General features: G+C 43.4%; 1 protein-coding gene across 1 annotated transcript in view; it reads left to right on the top strand.

Annotated features, from left to right (window-relative positions):
* The window catches only part of LOC132826207 (protein bicaudal C homolog 1-like), a 270,766-nt gene that overhangs the window by 225,967 nt on the left and 27,361 nt on the right, over nucleotides 1–17,438 (top strand). Inside the window, exons 10-14 of the mRNA XM_060841867.1 lie at nucleotides 2,921–3,110; nucleotides 5,066–5,265; nucleotides 7,966–8,104; nucleotides 12,346–12,502; nucleotides 14,743–14,908. Of these exons, the coding sequence (XP_060697850.1) occupies nucleotides 2,921–3,110; nucleotides 5,066–5,265; nucleotides 7,966–8,104; nucleotides 12,346–12,502; nucleotides 14,743–14,908 (852 nt within the window). The remainder of the gene's footprint in view (nucleotides 1–2,920; nucleotides 3,111–5,065; nucleotides 5,266–7,965; nucleotides 8,105–12,345; nucleotides 12,503–14,742; nucleotides 14,909–17,438) is intronic.

Genomic DNA, 17,438 nt, shown 5'->3' with positions numbered 1-17,438 from the left:
GGCCTCCACTGCCCTCTGGGGCAGAGCATTCCACACAGCCACCACTCTCTGGGTGAAGAAGTTTCTTCTCATCTCTGTCCTAAATGGTCTACCCCGTATTTTTAAGCTGTGTCCTCTGGTTCGGCACTCACCCATCAGCAGAAACATGTTTCCTGCCTCTTGAGTGTCCAATCCTTTCATAATCTTATATGTCTCAATCAGATCCCCTCTCAGTCTTCTAAACTCATGGGTGTACAAGCCCAGTCGCTCCAGTCTTTCAGCGTAAGCTAGTCCTGCTATTCCAGGAATTGACCTCGTGAACCTACGCTGCACTCCCTCAATAGTCAGAATGTCTTTCCTCAAATTTGGAGACCAGAACTGTACACAATACTCCAGGTGTGGTCTCACCAGGGCCCTGTACAGCTGCAGAAGAACCTCTTTCCTTCTATACTCAATTCCTCTTGTTATGAAGGCCAGCATGCTATTAGCCTTCTTCACTACCTGCTGTCCCTGCATGCTTACCTTCATTGACTGGTGTACAGGAACACCCAGATCTCTTTGTACTGTCCCTTTACCTAAATTGACTCCATTTAGGTAGTAATCTACCTTCCTGATCTTGCCACCAAAGTGGATAACCATACATTTATCCACATTAAACTGCATCTGCCATGCATCTGACCACTCACCTAACCTGTCCAGGTCATCCTGTAATCTCCTAACATCCTCCTCACATTTCACCCTGCCACCCAGCTTAGTATCATCAACAAATTTGCTAATGTTATTACTAATACCATTAATGATATCTTCTATATCATTAATATATATTGTAAAAAGCTGCGGTCCCAGCACTGATGTCTGCGGTACCCCACTGGTCACTGCCTGCCATTCCGAAATGGAGCCGTTTACCACTACTCTTTGTTTCCTGTCAGCCAATCAACTTTCAATCCAAGTTAGTACTTTGCCCCCAACACTATGCGCCCTAATTGTGCTCACTAACTTCCTATGTGGGACTTTATCAAAAGCTTTCTGAAAGTCCAGGTACACTACATCTACTGGATCTCCCTCATCCATTTTCAGAGTTACATCCTCAAAAAATTCCAGAAGATTAGTCAAGCATGATTTCCCCTTCATAAATCCATGCTGACTCTGACCTATCCTGATACTACCATCCAGATGTGTCATAATTTCATCCTTTGTAATAGACTCCAGCATCTTTCCCACCACTAAGGTCAGACTAACTGGTCTATAATTTCCTGCTTTCTCTCTCCTACCTTTCTTAAAAAGTGGTACAACATTAGCCACCCTCCAATCCGCAGGAACTGATCCCGAATCTATCGAACTCTGGAAAATAATCACCAACGCATCCACGATTTCTCGAGCCACCTCCTTCAGTACCCTGGGATGTAGACCATCAGGGCCCGGGGACTTATCAACCTTCAGACCTAACAGTCTCTCCAACACCAATTCCTGGCAAATATAAATTCCCTTAAGCTCAGGTCCTTCAGCCACTGTTACCTCAGGGAGATTGCTTGTGTCTTCCCCAGTGAACACAGATCTGAAGTACCAATTCAGTTCTGCCATTTCTTTGTTCCCTGTAATATATTCCCCTGTTTCTGTCTTCAAGGGCCCACTTTTTATCTTAACCCTTTCTTTGCCTTTCACATACCTAAAAAAGCTTTTACTATCCTCCTTTATATTTTTGGCCAGTTTACCTTCGTACCTCATTTTATCTCTGCGTATTTCTCTCTTAGTAATCCTCTGTTGTTCTTTAAAAGCTTCCCAGTCCTCCGTTTTCCCACTTATCTTTGCTATATTATACTTTTTATCTTTTAACTTTATATGTTTCTTAACTTCCCTTGTCAGCCACAGGCCACTCACGTCTCCTCCTAGGATCTATCTTCCTTTTTGGAGTGAACTGATCCTGCATCTTCTGCATTGTACACAGAAATATTTGCCATTGTTCCTCCACTGTCATCCCTGCTAAGGTATTGCACCATTGAACTTTGGCCAACTCTTCCCTCATAGCTCCATAGTTCCCTTTATTCAACTAAAATATTGTCACTTCCGATTGTACCCTCTCCCTCTCAAATTGCAGATTGAAGCTTATTGTATTATAGTCACTACTTCCCAATGGCTCCTTCACTTCGAGGTCCCTGATCAATTCTGGTTCGTTGTACAATACCAGATCCAGAATTGCCTTCTCCCTGGTAAGCCCCAGCACCAGCTGTTCTAAGAATCCATCTCGGAGGCACTCCACAAAGTCTCTTTCTTGAGGTCCAATACCATCCTGATTCTCCCAGTCTACCTGCATGTTGAAATCCCCCATAACAACTGTAGTAACATCTTTGCGACAGGCCAATTTCAGCTCCTGATTCAACTTACATCCGACATCCAGACTACTGTTTGGGGGCCTGTAGATAACTCCCAAGAGGGTATTTTTTTTAACCTTTAGCATTTCTCAGCTCTATCCACACTGACTCTACATCTCCTGATTCTAGGTTCCCCCCTGCACAAGGGACTGAATATCATCCCTTACCAACAGGGCTACCCCACCCCCCCTGCCCGTCAGTCTGTCCTTACGATAGCATGTGTAGCCTTGAATATTCATTTCCTAGGCCCTGTCCACTTGAAGCCATGTCTCAGTTATCCCCACAGTATCACATTTGCCAATTTCCAAAAGAGCCTCAAGCTCATCCATCTTATTTCTATTGCTTCGTGCATTCATATATAGTATTTTTAATTTGTTACTGCCCTCACCCTTCCCATCAGCTCCTATTTCACTCAACCTTACAGCATGATCCCTTTTTGGGTAGTGGCCTCTACAGATATTTCAGTGACATATTGGAAATCAGTGAGGCTTATATGTGTGCACACTAAAAATCCAAAGTGCTGTTTTGAGATGGTGTAAATTTTCATTCATGTTTTCTATCTCTCTTGCCAGTCAGTGATTGTGAAAAGTGTGGAGAGAAATGCAGCAAATATGTATGAAGCAAGGAAATGTCTACTGGGTTTGGAAAACAGTGGTGTTACAATGACAACGAGTGCACCCTCAGCAGTGACCTGTCCCATAGGATTATCCTGTCATGGACTTGATATTCTAGCTTCCGCTGGTCTTGGCCTTGCTGGATTAGGTATGCAGGTATTTGTATGCACTTTACAGGACTACAATGGGCACCATTACTTTACTAGGTTCATAACGGAATCACGGTTTCATAGCATGGGAGGAGGTTCCATATCAGACTATCTCACAGCATTCTACTGAGTTCCATTACAAATATAATTAAAAGCAATGACATCAATGATGATACAACTCTGAAGCAGGTCAGAAACTGACCTACAAAGTGACAGGATAGGATAAATAGGCAAAGTCTTTTCCCTGGGGTGGGAGAGTCCAGATCTAGAGGGCATAGGTTTAGGGTGAGAGGGGAAAAATTTAAAAGGGACAGAAGGGGCAACTTTTTCATGCAGAGGGTGGTGCGTGATAATTTAGGATATTTAGTTGGCATGGACGAGTTGGACCAAAGGGTCTGTTTCCGTGCTGTACATCTTTATGACTCTATTCAACACAACTGTAAGTTGTTGTTGAGGTGGTTCTGCTAAGGGCTCTGAGTTTAAGAGGTGGGCTCTGGGGACTGCTGTGTTTGGGGGGAAAGGTCCATATGGGAGGTCTGTTTAATGCAGAGTCTGTGTTAGGGATGGTCTGTGTTGGGGGGTAGTCTGTGTTTATGGAAAAGTTTACATTGCAGGGAGGGTCTCTGTTGGAGGGCAGTCTGTATGTGGGGTATGGACTGTGTTGGTGAGGACAGTCTGTCGGTTTGGGGAGTAGAGTCTGTATTGGGGGCTTTGTGTTTAGGGAAGGGTCTGTGTTAAGGGCTGTGTGTTTGAGGAAGGGTCTATGTTAAAGGTTCTGTGTTTAGGGAAGGGTCTGTATTGGGGGTCTGTGTTGGGGGGGCCTGTGTTTGAGGAAGAGTCTATGTTGAGGGCTCTGTGCTTGGGGAAGGGTCTGTGTTTCGGCTCTGGGGAAGAATCTCTGTTGGGGTCTCTGTGTTTGGGGAATAGTCTGTGTTTCGGCTCTATTTGGGGAAGGATCTGTGTTAGAGGCTCTGTGTCTAGTGAAGGGTCTGTGTTGAGGGGCTATGTTGGAGGAAGGATCTGTGTTAGAGGCTCTGTGCTTAGGGAAGGGTCTTTGTTCCGGCTCTCTTTGGGGAACAGTCCGTGTTTGAGGGAGGGTCTGTGGGCGGGGTGGGTACAACCTGTTGTGATTTCTTTGAACTTGGGGGATAGGGGTGTGATTTTGTTTTGTTTTTTGGAACAACAGTAAGAAAATAAGCAGCTGTCAAAACGTGCTGCCAAAAACGAAGCCAAAGTTCAGCAAGTGTCAAAGTGGGATTTCTGACAAATAAGACCTGAAGCAGCACTGACTGCTCAGTCTCCCCTCAGTGAGCAGCAGTCATCAATTGGTCCCACGCTCTAACCTCAAAAGGAGCACTGTTTAGCAGTTCTCCCACATGTTACATACATTAAATAGGTCCATATGGTGGCAATTCAGAGACCATTACGTCCAAGAAATAGCTGGGTTTCATATTTCTTGAAACCCCTTGTCAAAAGTAAGCTGTGAAGATTGAGATGATGGCCAGAAATCTACAGTTACAAATTAATAGGAATCTCTGGCTGATTGGTTTGAGTTATCCGCTAGTGAGGATCATTACTGTGGTCAGGCGCCAGTCACAGGCAGAGGTTAGGTCTGAACCTTACATAATGGCCAACAAATTCTACCCAAAATCTTCCAATTTTGAGTTTTATCAAGGGTGAATATTCCAGCAGTGCACCTGCCCAGAGTTCCTCAATGTGGAGGATTTTCCATCCCTGAGAGATGAAATACTGGAAGATCGTAGGTTAGGGTTGCCCAGTCTGTGGTACACAGATCTGCCGCAAGGGCGAGAGGTGCCCTGGGCATGTATCTCAGGAAAGTATGCATCAAGTTTTCATCTAGCAACCAGCTGTCAATAAAATAGCACTCTTCAAACACAATTAGGGAGTAAGCAAAATAATGATGGATTTTTTTTCTTTGTATTTATCCACCTAGGTTTCTCCACTGTATCACCTCTGATGATCCCACCAACAACACAAGCGACCTTAACAAGTATCTTACTGTCGGGCCTACATGGGTATGGCCAGAGCACACCATCGCCCCCACCTGGTCTGGCACCCATGGACATTCAGATCAGCACCTTATCCCAAGAGAGTGATAAGACAGCAACTTCCTGCATCAACGGCCATGTTAAGGTACAAGGAAGTCTTAGTGTTTGGGTCAACGTTGAGCCAGACGTTGATGATAATTTATTTATTTAAATTCTCCTGACTTTCTCTTCGGTAATCTTCACAGCGATGTGTTTGCGATTAGTCTCCAACACCTCGTGACTTCTGGAAATTTCTGTAAGGGTTACAATTTAGTGTGTGATATCTTAGCGTTTTTTACTGTGATTTGTTTGTCTCAATTGGCCTGATTGTTAGACATTCCTCTGGAGTAGGGAATTTATTTTTGTTAAATCCTGTATTTCGAATCTCAGCACTGAAACAACTTTTCCAGGTTTCCGAATCAGCACCATTTATATAATTACTGTATGTTTTTCCAAAAGCTTGACTCATATTGGGCCTTGTGTCAGGCCTAGTGGCAGCTCTCTTCTGTCTTGTCTGTAAGCTAACCTTGGTCAATGAGCCCAGCTGCTACCCAAACCTGTGGAGACAATATCTCAGCTAAGCATGACCCTCCTCCATGTTTATTATAGGAACATGGGACTATACAGCACAGATGGTGGCTGTTTGGCCTAGCAAGCCCATGCTAGACCTAGACTACATTAAGTGCATGAGCCTTCATGTGCAAGAAAAACAATTTCCTTTTAAATAACACATTATCTTTGAAACACCACAAACCCTTGTGCAAAAAGATAGTTAATTAGATCAGCAACAGTGCCAGCTGGTTAGTAATGGTGTAGAAAGACAACTGAGCATAAGACCATAAGACATAGGAGTGGAAGTAAGGCCATTCGGCCCATCGAGTCCACTCCGCAAAAGAGGTAGAGGAAGTGGCAAAGACGCAAGAAGATTTTAACAGACTGAACCTTATAGGCATAAGTAGAAAGCCAATGGAGAGAGACTGTTGGCCACTGAGATAGAGATTTTTCTTTTAAAGTGAAGAAACTATACAAAAAACTAACCTTTACATGGCACCAGTCATAGCTTCAGAATGTTTCAAAGTACTTTTCAATATTCATTGTCTTAATAACAAGCACTTAGTTTCTACCCAATAAATTATCATGAGCAGCAATGAGGTAAATGACCAGCCAATCTGTTCAAGGTGCTGTTAGTTGAGTGAAGAATGTTGGTCATGACATCTCAGGCCAACTCCCTATTGACCTCAACAAACACCTGTGGATCTTTAATGTCCGCCTGAACAGGCGGACTAGCCTTGGCATTATAACTCAGTCAAAGATCAGGTACTTTGGACAGAGCAGCTCTCTGTCCATACTGTACAGCTATCTCAACCCTGGCCTGTACTCAAATCCTGAGTCTCAACATTCTGATTTCAAGGCTACATTTGATCGAACTGGACAATGCAGGAAATTTGTAACCCTCCCTCCCCCTCTGTTTCCTTTTCCAGCCTTGGAAAAGGCAAGAATTCACACATCCCCTTACCCAAGAGGCAATGGCCGAGTGGTATTATTGCTAGCATATTGATCTGCTGTGGCAGATAATGGAATTTGATTTCAATCAATAAGCCGAATTTAAGGATCTAATGCTGACCATGAAACCATTGTCAATTGTCGTAAAAACCCATCTGGTTCATTAATGTTCTTTAAGGAAGGAAACCTGCCTGAATTCAAGATGGCACCCGATCTTGATGACATTTTGTGGGCTGTCTACAGCAGGTCTTATTCTTAGATATCTTATAATCATACTATTCCTCTAAACCTCAATTCTAAGTCTACCTTAATGCACTTTGTATGGTATGATCTTCCTGTACTGCACGTAAAACAAAACTTTTCACCATGTCTACGTACAGGTAACAATAACAACTCAAATCAAATCCTTACCTGGTCTGGCCAACATGAGCTGCGGACCCACAGCAATATAATTGACTCTTAACTGCTTTCTGGGCAATTAGGGCTGGGCAATAAATATTGGTCGTGTCCTGTGATGAATGAAAAAAACATCCTTGAACTGAATTCACCGAAATCAGTGTCTTTTGGGAACTTGAAGTTGTACTGTTTTCAGTAATTCATTGTCCCGCAGTCACTGAGCCAGAGGGGAAACTGAGTTAGCTCTAAGGGTCATCGAATTAAATATTGTTTTATTGCACAGTTGCACAGCACGGTTACAGTTTTAGTTGCAACTTCTTCCAAAAACACAACTTTTGGTTTTAATCAGGAGCTGATGACTTGAGTGAGTAGTCTGTTATTGACTGTTCTGGGAATCCACTAAAATGTAACTTAAAGTCTATTTAGTACTTGTTTGGGCAATTTTAACAGATTATCCTAGATCTCCAGTGAAGATAAATATATCATTTGAAATATTGACAACAAATTCTGTTGAATTGATTCAACCTGAACCATGATGTTGGATTCTTGGTGCTTGAATACCCTTGGTCCTATCATTGGGTTAATGAAAATGGTTTCAGATGGAGAGATAGATGTTTGGATTGTTGAAACAGTGAGAAGGTTTGTTTCCATGCTCTGCTATCCAAATGGATTTTTTCTTTCGAAGTTAAGCAAAGAGTTTGCCTTAATATTGGCACGTTTTAGGCTCTCCTGAAGTGCTTCAAAGAAGTAGAATTGCATTTAGATTTGTCATGTAAGAAAGCTACAATGAGTCTGCTCTCTGATACGGAAAATATGCAGAAACCCCTGTGCCTGGAAATATGGCTGTAGTGTTTTCTTGTCTGATGTGCGTAACTGAAAAAGGACTTAATGTGTTTTGTTTCCACAGCCTCCCAGTGCTATTTATACACGAATTTCAAACCCCTGTCTAGCAGATAAAGTATTGAGTAGTAACCACTCTGAAGTACCACGAGAGAATGCAATCAGCTCCCAGGAGCAGTTGACCAGGAAGTCCAGTCCAGCAGAAGGTAAGTTTCCAATAAGTTTTCGTGACACTGGTCTAGTGGGTTAACCTGTCTCGGGAGCCAATTCCAAGCTGAGGCAGGGCCACTGGAATCAGGTTTTGTTTTATTTGTCAAATGTGTATGTGAATTGAATTTTGCATTTTCAAACATTTGTGGATACTGTACCAAACCACCATAACCTGCTAGTAATCAGGTCGAAGCTGGGGCTATTGTTCTGCAGGGTAGAAGATGGTCGGTGAGAGGGAAAGTGAATGTTGGACTGATTTAGGCAGATACCTGTCCCGTATGAGCTCGATTCCTGATGAAGGGCTTTTGCCCGAAACGTCGATTTCGCTGCTCCTTGGATGCTGCCTGAACTGCTGTGCTCTTTCAGCACCACTAATCCAGAGCAGGAGCAGGCCATTCAACCCCTTGAGCCTGCTCCACCATTCAATGTGATCATGGCTGGTCTCATCTCATTCTCAACTCTCTCTTTCCTGCCTGCTTCCCATAACCCTTCAACCCATTACTAATTAAAAATCTATCTCCTCCTCAAACTTACTCTATGTCCCACCACAATCTGGGATAGTGAATTCCACAAACTCATGAACTTATGACAGAAGTCATTTCTCCTCATCTCTGCTTTAAATTTGCTACCCCTTATCCTAAAACTATGACTTCTCGTTCTAGATCGCCCCATATGTGAAAACATCCTCGACATCTTACTTTGTCAATGTCCTTTAGCATCTTATATACCTCAATCCGATCTCCTCTCAGTCTTCTAAATTCCAGAGAGTATAGACTGTTCAATCTCTCTTCAGAAGACAAATTCTTCATCTCTGCAGTCAATCCAGTGAACTTCCTCTGAACTATCTCTAATATAGTTACATCTTTCCTCAAGAGAGGGGACTAAAATTGTACATGGTGCTCCAGGTATGGTCTCGCTAATGCCTCATACAGTTGCAGCTTACTGTTACACTCCATTCCCTTAGCAACAAATGCTAAAACTCCATTTGCCTTCCCTGTTACCTGCTGTGTCTGCATCCTAGTTTCTGCAATTCATGTACAAGATCACCTAGATACCTCTGCATGAAAGCATTTTGAAGTTTCTCTTCATTTAGATAAGAATTTGCCTTTCTATTCCTTCACCCACTTTTCCACATTAAACTTCATCTGCCAGGTTTTGGCCAATTTACCTGACCTGTCCATATCCATTTGTAAATTTCTTATTTCTTCATTGTAATTTAGTTTCCCAACTATTTTAGTGTCAGCTGCAAATTTGGCTATAGTTCATTGTAGTCTTGCATCCAAGTCATTAAATATAGTTTGTAAACAAACTGAGCCCCATGGTACCCAACTAGCTACAGCTCGCCAACCAGAAAAAAAAACTATTTATTCTGACTCTGCTTTCTGTTGGTTAGCCAATACTCTATCCAAGCCTTTAAATTACCCCTAATCCAGTGTGAACTTTCAGGATTCCCATTACCTATGTTGCTACTAAATTAGTCAAACACAATTTACCCTTCACAAAACTGTGCTGATTCTAATGGATTGCATTTGGACTTTACAAATGTCCCATTATTTCTTAATAATGGATTCCAATAATTTCCCAAAGGCACACATTAAGGCAACTGGTCTGCAGCTTCCTACTTTCTGCCTTCCTCCATTTTTGAATAAGGGTGTTATGTTCACACTTTTCTAATCCAGTGGAAGTTTTCCTGCATCCAAAGAATTTTGGAATGTTATAGCCAATGGATCCATAATCTCTGCTGCCACTTCCTGCAAAGCTTTAGGACGTACATCACCAGGCGCTGGGGACTTGATTACCTTCAACCCCAATGGTTTGTTCAGTACTTTTCACTCGTGATGATGATTATTCAAAGCTCCCCCCCCTTTCTATAGCCAATGCATTAACTGTTACAATTAGGACAATGCTAATGTTTCAAACCTTGAAAACTAAAACAAAATATTAGATTAGATTACTTACAGTGTGGAAACAGGCCCTTCGGCCCAACAAGTCCACACCGACCCGCCAAAGCGCCACCCACCCATACCCCTACATTTACCCCTTACTTAACACTACGGGCAATTTAGCATGGCCAATTCACCTGACCCACACATCTTTGTGACTGCAGGAGGAAACCGGACACCCGGAGGAAACCCACGCAGACACGGGGAGAGCGTGCAAACTCCACACAGTCAGTCGCCTGAGGCAGGAATTGAACCCAGGTCCCTGGCGCTGTGAAGCAGCAGTGCTAACCACTGTGCCACCGTGCCGCCCACATATTGATTAAGCAACTCTACCGTTTTTATGTTCTCCACTATTAACTCCTCAATCTTATCCTCCAAGGGACCAACCCTCACTTTAGCTGCTGTCTTCCCTTTTATATACATATAGAAACTTTGGCTATCTGCTTTAGTAATTTGCGCTAGATTTTTTTCATAATTTACCTTTCCTCTTTTCAATCTTTCTTCCTCTCTGGAACATATTTAAGTTGTGAGCAATTGAGTAGCTCCTAAAAGATCGGAGTAGAAGGTCAACTTCACTGCCAGACATTAATCCGGGGCAGAAATATTTCATTTTTCTTGAAATTGAGAAGTCTCTTGACATCCTTGTGTGTCAGTATAAATCCATTTGCACTGCAAGTGTAGCATTGACATGAGGTACTTTGTATTTGCACTGGTGCCAAATATGGAGAGCGTAAATTGGGCTTTTAAATCTAACTAATTTGAAGGAGGGTTGTGAGTGAGAGTGTCTCTTTCAGGAATGCCATGTTGGACTTAACTGAATTCAGGCTATTGATAAGGGAGGTGATGGTTTAGTGATATTGTATCTGGACTGCCTATCCAGAGACCTAGCTGATAGAATGTGAATTCAATACAAGTCTGGTGTTAGGAGTCTAATATTCCTGAGCGATAATAGTCCTAAAGATTTACAGCGCGGAAACAGGCTCTTCAGTCCAACTCATCCATGACAATCAAATATCCTAAACTAATCTAGTCCCGTTTGCCAGCACTTGGCCCATCTCACTCTAAAGCCTTCCTATACATATACCAATCCAGATGCCTTTTAAATGCTGTAATTGTACCAGCCTCCACCACTTCCTCTGGCAGCTTGTTCTATACACACACCACTCTCTGCGTGAAAATGTTGCCCCTTAGATCACTTTTAAATCTTTTCCCTCCCACCTAAACCTATACCGTCTAGTTCCAGACTCCCTTGTTCTAAGGAGTATGAATCCATTGTCAATTGCTGGAAAAACCCATCTGGTTCACTAATGCCCTTTTTTAGGGAAGGAAGCTGCCATCCCTACCCAGTCTGGCCTACATGTGACTCCAGACCCACAGCAATGTGGCTGACACCGCTTATACATTTGCTCACTGAGCTGGAAGGTTGGTTCTCAGACGTTTTGTCACCATGCTAGGTAGCATCATCAGTGTACCTCTGGTGATGCCCTTCACTGAAAAAGAGGTGCACCGATGATGTTACCTAGCGTGGTGACAAAACGTGTGACAGCAAACCTACCAGCTCAGTGAGCAAACTCACAAGCTGAACCTCAACCTGAGCTACAAACCTTCTCAATGCAGTTGACTCTTAACTGCCTGCTGGGCAATTAGGGATGGGCAATAAATGGAGGCATAGTCAGCGGTGGCTACAACCCATGAATGAATAAAAAGCAAAACTGGCACCATAAAAGCAACCATGGACAGAGTGAAACCATCCCACATCAATGCTGCAGTTTATAGCATCAACATACCTTAAAATTATTCAAGTTTCTAAAGGAAGAGGTTCATGACCCCTCTGCCCAGTCACTTCTGGACATTTTTAATAGCCATCCAAAACCCTCGTAAATAGTTTACAACTTGAATTCGTTAATTCCCAGTTGCAATTATGTTGTGGTTTGATAAGAATGTAAGCTCAACTGGAGGACAAGACCCTTGGAGATGAGAGCAGGGGTGGGCCATTTGGCCCATCAAGCCTCTGCAACCATTCAAGACAATCATGGCTGACTTTAAGCTTTAGCTCCCTTGTTAAGTCTTATATGAAGTCAATAAATCCCTCAAAGCCTTTTACTCTGGCCCCACCCTTGAATGCAAGATTAACTGGCATGAAGGGAGCAACAAAATTCTGTAGAAAATGAGTGCGTTCTTCTTTTAAACTATTACCGAAATCTCTCGTCGACCTCTCGTTGTGCTGCACTAGCTGTGATGTAAGTGCTGCCATTTTGTGTGTCAGCTTCAGACTTCTCCTGGTGGTTCTACAGGTTCCAACGATGCGTTTGTGGAAGTGGGCATGCCTAGGAGTCCTTCACATTCAGCCAACAGCAGCGAACTAAAGCAGATGCTGAATAGTTCCTCCACACCCGTGGCTAAACGACAGACCTTGGAGTTGTTACAGGGCACCAAGAATACCCATCGACAGTAAGTAATGCAGTGGATTGTGGATACACCACTCACACTTGGCATGTATTGTCATTCGCCAGGCATTGCAGTGGGAAGCAAGATAACCCACTACCTCGGGTGCGAAAAAGAGAGGGTGCAGAATTCAGGTAGTGATGTGGAAAGAATAGAGATGATTGCATTATCTGCCTCCAAGATGGTTAAAGGGAGGTTTAATGTAAGTGTTTAAAAAATGGAAGATTTTAATAAAATTACGTGGAAAGAAATTGCTGTTTTATGTTTTACATAAATGTTTTAAAAATGTTTTATTACGCAGTTATGATCTCTCCAGGAGAGTGTTTATGAAAGGTCACTTCACGTTTACATAAATTCCTTTACATAATTGGGCAAAGTGTTAACAATCAAGTGCTCCTCTCCCCTTGGCTGATGGTGTTTATAAATTCACGCGATGCCCAGAGATCCTGTCTCACGTGGTCAGATCTATGGGTAATGTCCCATGGACAGAAGCTTGATGTTATTTGAGTGATCATGCTACATTGAAGTTGGGGTAAATCAACAGCCCAGAGATACATTTTAAAGAGAGTCTCTATTGCTGTGAATCACTGGAATTTGGAAAGGCATATCCAAGTTTGGCAAATTCCTGTGGATGTTCCCCATTGTCCCATCGAATTTTGGAAGAACAGGAGGCAATCTCCCAGAATCCTCTCCTGAAAAGGGGGGGCACTTAGCTGACAACCCCCTCCACCCCCCCCCGCACCCCAAGTATAGGGAAGGTTTGAGCTAAGCTGCCCAGGAGGAAGATAGATAGTGAGTTCCAGGCAGGTCACCTTTCAGTGGTTGAGATGATTGGTTATGTTCCAGAAACTTATTATCTTCTTCATCCTCAATTAGAGTCAATGGGGCCAACTAATCAGCTTGTTCCTCTCGAACACTATAAAACATTGTTGCCCTTTAATTGGCATCTCTTCTGAGTTGTCCTAATGTGTGAAGGCAAAATGCTTCCATTTTCAACAATACTCACATCATTTGTCTTAAAGTTGGTTGGACTAAAATGAGAATTGATTAAATCTGTTCAATGTTAATTAAACCTGCTGACTATAAGGGGCTTTCTGCATGCACTGCACTATGCTATAATCAGACAGTATGAAATATATGGTCACCTTATGAAGAGAAGGATTAATAACAGGAGTAGTCAGCAACTTTGGACCCAAGCAAAGACTGTAGCAAGCCGAGAATTAGAGAGATATGATGGTGATGGCTAGCATGAGGGGGCATAGCTTTAGGTTGAGGGGTGATGGATATCGATGTCAGAGATAGGTTCTTTACTCAGAGAGTAGTTAGGGTGTGGAATGCCTGCCTACAACAGTAGTAAACTCGAGAGTGGTGCTGGAAAAGCACAGCAGGTCAGGCAGCATCCGAGGAGTAGGAAAATCAATGTTTCGGGCAAAAGCCCTTCATCAGGAATGAGGCTGGGAGCCTTTTTTAAAAATCTCCCCACCGCGAGGCTCCAAGCCTCATGATAAAGGGCTTTTGCCCAAAGCATCAATTTTCCTCGGATGCTGCCTGACCTGTATTTTTCCAGCACCACACTAGTGTTGACTCTGATACTCCAGCGCATGCAGTCCTCACTTTCGCACAATAGTAGATCGCCAACTTTAAGGGCATTTAATTGGTCATTGGATAAACATATGGATGGTAATGGAATAGTGTAGGTTAGATGGGCTTCAGATTGGTTCCACAGGTTGGTGCAACATCAAGGGCCAAAGGGTTGGTACTACCCTGTAATGTTCTATGTTTTATATTCTCTCATGGTGTGAATGACCTGAAGAACCATTTTCACCATTTCTATTTCAGTGTTAACCACTCCTGGAGGCGGACGGCAAGGGATGGTGTCAGGGAGATGAGGGTCAGTGGCAGGAATTCACATAATTAATCCAATAGGGCAAATCTCTTCACTTTGAGTGATACAAAGAAGAGTAGTTGAGGTGAATAGAGCAGCGTTTAAAGGTAAATCTGACAAACCCATGACAGAGAAAGGAATAGTAGGATATGATTGAAGGCCCAAGTTGAAGAAGGGTGGGAGAAAGCTCACATGGAACAGGAATGACAGCAAAACCGCTGAGGCGGAATGCCCTGTTTCCTTGCTTTAAAGTTTCTTTGTAATTCAGTGTAATGTATCTGTTGCTTGCTGAGGTGAGTGTAAACACAGAAGCTTAATGTTGTCCAAGAAAGCAGATCTGATGGATAGTTTCTCCTTGCAGTACCTCAGACAGACTGCTTTCAGATTCTGACTCCAGTGCCACCGAGGGCAGTGCCACTGACAAGCGGGCCCCTGGGAGTGAACGGGCAGCGGAGAGAGCTGCTGCGGCCCAACAGAACTCTGAGCGACTGCGACTTGCTCCACAGTCGGCATATGCCAATATCCAGGTAGTGGCGATGATGGTATGCATCTTGAGAAACCAAAAATATAGGCACTTTCTGGACTTTGGTGTGTGTGTCTGTGTGTGTGTCTGTGTGTGTGTCTGTGTGTGTGTCTGTGTGTGTGTCTGTGTGTGTCTGTGTGTGTGTGTGTGTGTGTGTCTGTGTGTGTGTGTGTGTCTGTGTGTGTGTGTGTGTGTTGTGAGGAAAGCCAGTTTTACGGGTGATTTGTGAGAACTGTGCATCATTGTTTCCTGGTTAGTGTATTCTGAACATAGTAAGCATGTGTGATAAATGCTGTGTTCAAAATGATGGTAATTTGATTAGACTTACAGTGTGGAAACAGGCCCTTCGGCCCAACAAGTCCACACTGACCCACCGAAGCGCAACCCACCCATACCCCTACATTTACCCCTTACCTAACACTACGGGCAATTTAGCATGGCCAATTCACCTGACCCGCACATCTTTGGACTGTGGGAGGAAACCGGAGCACCCGGAGGAAACCCACGCAGACACGGGGAGAACGTGTAATTCTCCAGTGGCTTAATGGTTAATCACACTGTCCACGTAGCACCAGCCCATAACAGAATAGGCAAGTTCAGAATTCATTCTCTCGTTTATCTTTAGTCCCAGCCTAGACCACAGCCCAGATCTTATAATTGGCCTTAGTCACAGAGATGAGACAGTGAGGCCTGCTGTCTGATATCAGAGTTGCTACCTACTGGAAAAAGGCCACATGTGACCACTGCATGGTTGGGCTTGACCACATTAAACCATAAGAAACAGGAATTGGAGCAGGTAATTCAGCCCTTGAGCCTGTCTGCCATTCAATTGGATCCTGACTGTTCTGACTTTCCTCACATCCGATTTCCTGCCTTATCCTTTACTGATCAAGAAATTATCTTTCTCAATCGCAAATATACACAGGGAGTCTGCCCCCACAGCTCTCTGTAGTAAAGAGTTCCAAAGACATTTGATCCTGAGAGCAGAAATTCATCATCATCTCAGTCACCCCTTTATGTTGATACAATACCCTCTGGTCCTAAACGTTCCCATGAGAGGAAACATCCTCTCAGCGTTTACCCTGTCAAACCATTTAGAAACTCTATATGTTTCAATGAGATCATCTCTCAATCTTCTCAATTCCAGTGAGTAAAGTTCCCAACCTGTTTAGCCTTTGCTCACGAGACAATCCCTCCACATGGGTATCATCCTAGTCAACCTTCTCTGAACTGTCTCCAATTAAATGATATCTTTCCATAAATAACGAGCCAAAACTGCTCTCAGTACCCCAGATCTACACACTCGTTGTACTCGCTGCATCTCCACATTCAGGGGAGAAATGTCTGAAGGAAATTTTTAAGAAGATGATTTGCATTTTATCATCATCATGTTGCAATTGTTAATTTGTGCTGAGAGCCAGTGACATTACTCCTGTTCCTGAATGTTCATGCACCACTTGTTAGCAATTATTTAGTTTCTTTAATAATCCAGTTGTTCTTCTTAAGTTCCATTTTTTAAAACACTTTTTACGTTTGACTTTCTTCCTGCATTGAATGTGGACCTCGCTTCACTTGTTACATTGGAATTCTCTGCTGTGGAAAACTCTCTGTTGTACTGACAATAAAGTGGGAACCAAAGTGGATATCAGCTGTGGCTCAGTGGGTTCAATGCTTGCCTCTCAGTCAGAAGATTGAGTCGCAGTCCAGAGCTTAAACACAAAATCTAGACTAATAGTCTGCCAACACACCCCCACAGCCCCATGGCACCTTACCTTGCAACCCCAGAAGGTGTAACACCTTCCTGTCTATTTCCTCCCTCCTCAGTATCCAAGGGGCCAAACGCACTTCCAGGTGAAGCATCGCTTTACCTGCACTTCACTCAATCTGTATTCGCTGCTCTCAATGTGGTCTTCTCTACGCTGGGGAAACGTAGACTGGCAGACCGCTCCACAGAACACCTACGTTCTGCCCACAAAGATAACCCTGATCTTCCAGTTGCCTGCCACTTCAATACCCCACTGTGTTCCCTGGCCAACCTGTCTGTCTCAGGCTTGCTGCAGTGCTCCAGCTAAGCTCAGTGCAAACTGGAAGAACAGCACCTCATTTTCCCCTTGGGAACTCTATAACCTTCTGGACTCAATATAGAGTTCAACAATTTTAGGACTTGAGGCACTTTTTCTCATGTCCTTTAACCAACCCTCACACCATGTTATCACATGCTCTGCTATTACACACAGCTCATTTTAGTCGCTAACTGTCCCCATTAGCAACTGTTCATTCTCTCAGGCTGACTGTTATTCACTTCTTTGTCTGTCCGCCAAACAACCTGCTCTATCTCCACTTAATATTTATCATTAGCACTTAATATATAGGTGCTCTATCTCCACCTAATATTTATTTCTTAATTCCTCCCCCATTCTGTCTTCTGCATAAAAAGCAACTTTCTCCTGGCTACCATCAGTTCTGAGGAAGGGTCATTGGATACGAAACATTAACTCTGCTTTCTCTCCACAGATGCTGCCAGGCCTGCTGAG

This window comes from Hemiscyllium ocellatum, chromosome 22 (genome assembly GCF_020745735.1).
Source record: "Hemiscyllium ocellatum isolate sHemOce1 chromosome 22, sHemOce1.pat.X.cur, whole genome shotgun sequence".
NCBI classification, from domain to species: domain Eukaryota; kingdom Metazoa; phylum Chordata; class Chondrichthyes; order Orectolobiformes; family Hemiscylliidae; genus Hemiscyllium; species Hemiscyllium ocellatum.
The sequence above is the reverse complement of the archived record's forward strand: the minus strand, read 5'-3'. Positions and strand labels throughout refer to the sequence as shown.